At 51.7% G+C, this 8,614-nt stretch overlaps 1 protein-coding gene across 1 annotated transcript in view; it reads right to left on the bottom strand.

Annotated features, from left to right (window-relative positions):
* Positions 1-499: 499 nt before the first annotated feature.
* The window catches only part of palm2akap2 (palm2 and akap2 fusion), a 15,949-nt gene continuing 7,834 nt past the window's right edge, over positions 500-8,614 (bottom strand). Inside the window, exon 5 of the mRNA XM_045220126.1 lies at positions 500-2,252. Coding sequence (XP_045076061.1) covers positions 1,426-2,252 — 827 coding nt within the window. The 3' untranslated portion in view covers positions 500-1,425. The remainder of the gene's footprint in view (positions 2,253-8,614) is intronic.

Here is an 8,614-nt window from a genome sequence, read left to right as displayed (position 1 = left end):
TTTATAACCCAACCCTGATCTGTACTTCTCCACAACTTTGTCCCTGACCTGTTTGGAGAGCTCCTTGGTCTTCATGGTGCCGCTTGCTTGGTGGTGCCCCTTGCTTAGTGGTGTTGCAGACTCTGGGGCCTTTCAGAACAGGTGTATATATACTGAGATCATGTGACAGATCATGTGACACTAAGATTGCACACAGGTGGACTTTATTTAACTAATTATGTGACTTCCTGAGGTAATTGGTTGCACCAGATCTTATTTAGGGCCTCATAGCAAAGGGGGTGAATACATATGCACACACCACTTTTCCGTTATTTATTTTTTAGAATTTTTTTAATTTCACTTCACCAATTTTGACTATTTTGTGTATGTCCATTAAATGAAATCCAAATAAAAATCAATTTAAATTACAGGTTGTAATGCAACAAAATAGGAAAAACATCAAGGGGGATGAATACTTTTGCAAGGCACTGTATAAACTTTTTTTTTTTTTTACTTCCTAGAAAGTTGGTTTTGTAGCATAATCTGATAATTTGATATTTTTTACAGATATTATGATTGTCTGTTTGTTTCAGATCTACAGTTAAAAGGCTGTCAGTTCCACCTTAAGTATCCAACAAGATTGGTTGTGTATAAAGCATGTTAGTATGAGCTTCCTGCTCATTGCTTTTGAGTAAGGAAAACTGCAATGAGCTACCTTTTCAAGGATTGCACTGCAATTATATTTGTGGTTGGCTTGTGCAGAGCTAAGCCAGACCCCATAATTGTTAGCACCATGTTAACTTTACATGTAAACTAGGGTCCTGTTACTCCGCCGTGATGCACAGTGGACTTCAGCAGACTAAGGCAGCATCCCAGGTGGCACCATATTCCCAATATAATGCTTTTGGCCAGAGTCCATAGTCAGGACAGTGTGTATCACTACACTGTGTCACATTATCCACTGAATGACATGTTCTCCCTGTGTTACAGACATGTTCTGCCTGTGTTACAGACATGTTTTGCCTGTGTTACAGACATGTTCTGCCTGTGTTACAGACATGTTCTGCCTGTGTTACAGACATGTTCTCCCTGTGTTAGACGTCAGAGAGGAGACACTAGAACTATGCAGCTAAATCTTTAGTTGGTATAAGGGTTCACCTGAAATAGGAGAGTGTGAGAGCATCGTCAGGTTAAGGGTCAGACACAGGCTCACAAAGGGGAGAGGTCATGGGTCAAAGGTCAAAGTTAAAGAGAGTGATGTCAACCCAGCCAAGTCCCAGAGGTCAGAGGGCAGGTTTTGTTAGTAGCCGTGAGGAGGAATAGGAAGATGAGGAGGGTTTAGGGAGGAGGAAGATCAGAGCCTTGATGAACCAACGAGCTCCTCCCTTCCTGCAGTCCCAAGAGTAACAGAGAGTTGTGGGTAGTGTAGTTAAAGTAATGAGAAGGTCACATGATGGTGCAGCACTGGCAGCGCTGTTTCTTCTCTATACCTGCTGGGGAGGGGAGTTCCTTGGTGGCCGTGGCAGAGCTCTCGTCCTTCCCCTCCGACGACAGCTCGGTGGTGTCGCTGAGCGGCCGGGCGCCGGACACCAAGTCGGCGGCGTTGCCATCCATGGTGGAGTAACCGTCGGTGACCGTTTTCTCCCGTAGCGACTTCTCATCGTCGTCATCGATCAGGACGATCTCTGCCTTGATGGTGCCGTCGAATCCCAGCAGCCTCTTGGTCTCATCCTGGTCATCTACATTATGGTAGCCCATGAAGATCATCGTGATCGGCTTCTCCGCCGTGGCCTGGGGAGCCTCCGTCACCTCCCCCTCGTATGTCACCTCCCGGCAGGGTAGAGGCTGGGTTTTGATGGGGGCGCCTGGAGCCTGGGGAACCTTGTGGGCCGTGGTGGTAGAGCTAGGGACGGCTGGGGGGGTAGTGGAGGGGGTATAGGTGGTAGGGAGGTCAGCGGAGTTTGGGGAGGTTTTGGGGTCACCAACGCCGGCGGGGTTGACGGTGACCTTAGCCTTGCCCCCCTGAGCCCAGCTGGTGGTCACCCCGACCCGCTGCATCAGCTCGTCTACCTGCTGGGAGCTCCAGGGGTGAACCCCGTTGTCCAGGGTGGAGGACCTCCCCGAGAGGACCTCGTAGACAACCTTCCGGCCGTCGTCGAAGACCTTGACCCCGCGGTCAGGCACCTCGTCAGGGCTGACGGCAGAAGCTGACAGGATCCTGGTGTCCCCTGTCTTTCTGTCCTTCTCCACATTGATCTCCATGGCGTACATCGCTGGGTGAGAGACAGGGAGGGAGGAGGGAGGGAGAGAGAGAGAGAAGATATCATGTTACCACAATAGTTAATCTCTGGGTGAAAGACAGACAGACAGACAGGGAAGACAGGGAGAGAAGATATCATGTTACCACTATAGTATATCCCTGGGTGAAAGACAGACAGACAGACTGACAGACAGACAAGGAAAGAATATATCATGTTACCACTATAGTAGATCTCTGGGTGAAAGACAGAGACAGGGAGGGATTGAAGATATCATATGTTTACCACTATAGTACATCTCTGGGTGAATGACAGAGGAAACAGCATGGTTACCACTACAGTGTTACAGTGGGGGAAAAAATTATTTAGTCAGCCACCAATTGTGCAAGTTCTCCCACTTAAAAAGATGAGAGAGGCCTGTAAATTTCATCATAGGTACACGTCAACTATGACAGTGTCACGGATTCTGCCGAGGCTGCTCCTCCTCCTTGCTCGGACAGGCTTCGGCGTTCGTCGTCCCCGGAGTACTAGCTACTGCCGATCGATGTTTCGGTGTTTGTCTTGTTTTGTCTTGAGTGGTTACACCTGTTGTCTATTATGTTTGATTGTAGATCCTATATTTACCCTTGTCTCTCGTTTGGTATTTGTGTGTTATTGTTTGTGTCTAGGCGGTATCGGCATCGCTCTTGTCGTATTACGTGTGTTGTGTTTTTCCTCCCGGTTCGGAGGTTTTGTTTGTTCTTTACTATTAGTAGAGTAGGTCTGCTAGTATCTCTGTGTCCTGCGCTTGACTAAAGTACGTCTGCTAGTATCTCTGTGTCCTGCGCTTGACTTCACTCCCCGCATACACGTCACTCCTGACAGAATAACACACCTACATGGAGTCAGCAGGATCAGCGGTGCCAACGGGATCACTGGAGGAGCGCGTAATCCACCAAGACGCCATGATCCAGAGACTGGGCACCGCCATGCAAGATGTGATGAACACCTTGAGCCGATGGGAGAGAGGAGGTTTGCCCACACCTCGTCCAACAACACCACCACCATCGGCCAGACCCATCGTTCCATCTCCGGAGTCCAGTGGGATTCGGCTCTCGCTCCCGAGGGCTTATGATGGCACCGCGGCCGGGTGTCAGGGTTTCCTGCTCCAAGTAGAACTCTACCTGGCAACCATTCACCCGGCGCCCTCGGGATACGAGAGCGTTTCCGCCCTCATCTCCTGTCTGTCCGGCAAGGCACTGGAGTGGGCCAACGCCGAGTGGAGGGGAATAGACGCCGCTACAGTCAACTATGCGGAGTTCTCCCGCCGCTTCAGGGCGGTTTTCGATCATCCCCCAGAGGGGAAAGCGGCGGGGGAGCGTCTGTTCCACCTCAGGCAGGGGAAGAGGAGCGCGCAGGAATTCGCACTGGATTTCCGGACTCTGGCTGCCAATGTGGGATGGAATGAGAGGGCCCTCATCGACCACTATAGGTGCAGCCTACGGGAGGACGTTCGCCGAGAGTTGGCCTGCAGGGACACCAACCTAAGTTTCGATCAGCTGGTGGACATGTCGATTCGTCTGGATACCCTGTTGGCTACCCGCGGATTCCATCCCCCAGCACTTCCGAGCCGAGCCCTATGGAGCTCGTGGGTGCTGGTGCTAGAGAGAAGAAGAGAGAGACCAGGAGAGAGGCCGTCCCCTGCACCAACTGTGGCCGCAGAGGACACACTGCGGTTCGGTGCTGGGGAGGGTCTCCTAGGGATCGAGGCAGCAGGCCACGCACTGATGAGTCATTCCAGGTGAGTAAGCGCCCAACTCACCCAGAGCTCTCTGTTGTTCACATGTGTATCCAAGTTGTGTTTCCCGAGGTTTCTTCTCACTCCCAGCATAAGGCGCTAGTCGATTCAGGCGCAGCTGGGACTTTTATTGATCGCAGTTTCTCGTATAAGTTAGGGATTCCCCTCATACCAGTTGATGTGCCCTTCCTATCCATGCTCTAGACAGCCGCCCTTTGGGGTCGGGATTGATTAGGGAGGTCACAGCGCCACTTAAGATGAAGACGCAGGGGGTCATGAGGAGATTATACAGTTGTATTTGATTGACTCTCCTGCGTTTCCCGTGGTGTTGGGGCTTCCCTGGTTAATATCTCATGGCCCCAACATTTCATGGCAACAGAGGGCTCTCAGGGAATGGTCTGATCAGTGTGTCGGGCGGTGTATAGGTGTTTCCGTAGGGGCAACGACGGTGGAAAGTACGAACCAAATGCCCGCAATGCACATTCCTCCTGAATATACAGATTTGGCACTCGTCTTCAGTAAGAAGAGGGCGACTCAATTACCACCTCATAGACAGGGGGATTGTGCGATAGACCTCCAGGCAGGCGCTGCACTTCCGCGTAGTCATGTGTATCCTCTGTCTCAGGAGGAGACGGCGGCTATGGAGACATACGTCACTGAATCTCTGGGACAGGGATACATACGGCCGTCCACTTCTCCTGCGTCCTCAAGTTTCTTTTTTGTTAAGAAGAAGGATGGGGGTTTGCGCCCGGGTATTGATTACCGTGGTCTCAATCAGATTACCATTAAATACAGTTATCCTCTCCCTCTGATTGCGAGTTTGACGGAGTCATTACACGGGGCGCGATTCTTCACAAAATTGGATCTCAGGAGCGCTTACAACCTGGTGTGCATTAGGGAGGGAGATGAATGGAAAACAGCATTTAGTACCACCTCGGGTCACTATGAGTATCTCGTCATGCCATACGGGTTAATGAATGCTCCTTCAGTCTTCCAATCATTTGTGGACGAGATTTTCTGGGATTTGCATGGACAGGGTGTAGTGGTGCATATTGATGACATTCTAATATACTCCGCTACACGAGCCGAGCATGTGTCCCTGGTGCGTCGGGTGTTGGGTAGGCTGTTGGAGCATGACTTGTATGTGAAGGTGGAGAAATGCCTGTTTTTCCATGAGTCCATCTCCTTCCTGGGACATCGGTTGTCCGCGTCAGGGGTGGAGATGGAGATTGACCGCGTTTCAGCCATGCGTAATTGGCAGACTCCCACCACGGTTAAGGAGGTGCAGCGGTTTTTGGGTTTTGCCAATTACTACCGGAGGTTTATCCGGGGTTTTGGACAGGTAGCAGCTCCCATCACCTCCCTGCTAAAGGGGGGCCCGGTGCGTTTGCAGTGGTCGGCTGAGGCGGACAGGGCGTTTAGGCATCTGAAGGACCTGTTCACCTCGGTTCCGGTGCTGGCACATCCGGACCCCTCTTTGTCGTTCCAAGTTGAGGTGGATGCGTCCGAGGCGGGGATTGGTGCTGTACTGTCTCAACGCTCGGGCACGCCTCCTAAACTCCGTCCCTGTGCCTTTTATTCTAAGAAGCTCAGTCCGGCGGAACGCAATTATGACGTGGGGGACAGGGAGCTGCTAGCGGTGGTTCAAGCTCTGAAAGTGTGGAGGCATTGGCTTGAGGGGGCTAAACACCCTTTTCTCATTCTGACTGACCATCGTAACCTGGAGTACATCCAGGCAGCGAGGAGACTGACCCCTCGTCAGGCTAGGTGGGCCATGTTTCTTTCCCGGTTTGTATTTAAGCTCACGTATATACCAGGGTCACAGAACATGAAGGCAGACACCCTGTCCCGGCGATATGACACAGAGGAGAGGTCCATTGAGCCCACTGCCATACTTCCGGAATCTTGTCTAGTGGCACCGGTGGTGTGGGAGGTCGATGCGGAGATCGAGCGGGCGTTACGTACAGACCCTACTCCTCCGGAGTGTCCAGAGGGGCGGAAGTACATGCCGCTCGAGATCTGTGATCGACTGATATATTTGGCTCACATGTCACCCTCCTCTGGTCATCCGGGTATAGGTTGAACGGTGCACTGCCTTAGCGGGAAGTACTGGTGCCCCACCTTGGCAAAGGACGTGAGGGTTTACGTTTCTTCCTGTTCGGTGTGCACCCAGTGTAAGGCGCCTAGACACCTGCCCAGAGGGAAGTTACAACCCCTACCCGTTCCACAATGGCCGTGGTCTCACCTATCGGTGGACTTTGTCACGGACCTTCCCCCCTCCCAGGGGAATACCACGATCTTGGTTGTTGTGGATCGGTTTTCTAAGGCCTGCCGTCTCATTCCAATGCCAGGTCTCCCTACTGCCCTACAAACTGCTGAGGCCCTGTTTACACACGTCTTCCGGCACTACGGGGTGCCTGAGGATATAGTGTCTGATCGGTGTCCCCAGTTCACCTCTAGAGTCTGGAGGGCGTTTATGGAACGTTTGGGGGTCTCGATTAGCCTTACCTCGGGTTTTCACCCTGAGAGTAATGGGCAGGTGGAGAGAGTGAACCAGGATGTGGGTAGGTTTCTGAGGTCCTATTGCCAGGACCGGCAGGAGGAGTGGTCGGGGTATATCCCCTGGGCAGAGATAGCCCAAAACTCACTTCGCCACTCCTCCACTAATCTTACTCCTTTTCAGTGTGTGTTGGGGTATCAGCCGGTTCTGGCACCCTGGCATCAGAGCCAGATCGAGGCTCCTGCGGTGGATGAGTGGTTTCGGCGCTCGGAGGAGACATGGAACGCTGCGCATGTCCATCTGCAGCGGGCTATCAGTAGGCATAAGGCGAGCGCCGATCGCCACCGCAGTGAGGGTCCAGTTTATGCACCTGGAGATCGGGTCTGGCTCTCGACTCGAAACCTGCCTCTTCGCCTGCCCTGCCGGAAGCTGGGTCGGCGGTTTGTGGGGCCATTTAAAGTCCTGAGGAGATTGAACAAGGTATGTTATAGGTTACAACTGCCCATAAATTACCGCATTAACCCCTCGTTCCATGTGTCTCTCCTCAGGCCGGTGGTAGCTGGTCCACTCCAGGAGATGAGATACGAGAGGCTCCTCCGCCCCCACTAGACATCGAGGGGGCTCCGGCGTACTCAGTCCGTTCCATCGTGGATTTGAGACGTCGGATGGGGGGTCTGCAGTATCTCGTGGAGTGGGAGGGGTACGGTCCGGAGGAACGGTGCTGGGTCCCTAGGAGGGACATCATAGATCCCTCCCTCTTGACGGAGTTCCACCGGAGTCATCCGACTCGCCCTGCTCCGCGTCCTCCTGGCCGTCCCCGAGGCCGGGGTCGGCGCACGGCTGGAGCCGCACGTCAAGGGGGGGTACTGTCACGGATTCTGCCGAGGCTGCTCCTCCTCCTTGCTCGGATAGGCTTCGGCGTTCGTCGTCCCCGGAGTACTAGCTACTGCCGATCCATGTTTCGGTGTTTGTCTTGTTTTGTCTTGAGTGGTTACACCTGTTGTCTATTATGTTTGATTGTAGATCCTATAATTACCCTTGTCTCACGTTTGGTATTTGTGTGTTATTGTTTGTGTCTAGGCGGTATCGGCATCGCTTTTGTCGTATTACGTGTATTTTGTTTTTCCTCCCGGTTCGGAGGTTTTGTTTGTTCTTTACTATTAGTAGAGTACGTCTGCTAGTATCTCTGTGTCCTGCGCTTGACTTCACTCACCGCATACACGTCACTCCTGACAGACAGACAAAATGAGGAAAAAAAATCCAGAAAATCACATTGTAGGATTTTTAATGAATTTATTTGCAAATTATGGTGGAAAATAAGTATTTGGTCAATAACAAACGTTTCTCAATACTTTGTTATATACCCTTTGTTGGCAATGACACAGGTCAAACGTTTTCTGTAAGTCTTCACAAGGTTTTCACACACTGTTGCTGGTATTTTGGCCCATTCCTCCATGCAGATCTCCTCTAGAGCAGTGATGTTTTGGGGCTGTCGCTGGGCAACACAGACTTTCAACTCCCCTCCAAAGATTTTCTATGGGGTTGAGATCTGGAGACTGGCTAGGCCACTCCAGGACCTTGAAATGCTTCTTACTAAGCCACTCCTTCGTTGCCCGGGCGGTGTGTTTGGGATCATTGTCATGCTGAAAGACCCAGCCACGTTTCATCTTCAATGCCCTTGCTGATGGAAGGAGGTTTTCACTCAAAATCTCACGATACATGGCCCCATTAATTCTTTCCTTTACACGGATCAGTCGTCCTGGTCCCTTTGCAGAAAAACAGCCCCAAAGCATGATGTTTCCACCCCCATGCTTCACAGTAGGTATGGTGTTCTTTGGATGCAACTCAGCATTCTTTGTCCTCCAAACACGACGAGTTGAGTTTTTACCAAAAAGTTATATTTTGGTTTCATCTGACCATATGACATTCTCCCAATCCTCTTCTGGATCATCCAAATGCACTCTAGCAAACTTCAGACGGGCCTGGACATGTACTGGCTTAAGCAGGGGGACACGTCTGGCACTGCAGGATTTGAGTCCCTGGCGGCGTAGTGTGTTACTGATGGTAGGCTTTGTTACTTTGGTCCCAGCTCTCTGCAGG

This window comes from Coregonus clupeaformis, unplaced genomic scaffold (assembly GCF_020615455.1).
Source record: "Coregonus clupeaformis isolate EN_2021a unplaced genomic scaffold, ASM2061545v1 scaf3183, whole genome shotgun sequence".
Lineage (NCBI taxonomy): Eukaryota > Metazoa > Chordata > Actinopteri > Salmoniformes > Salmonidae > Coregonus > Coregonus clupeaformis.
This window is presented reverse-complemented; position numbering and strand designations above follow the sequence as displayed.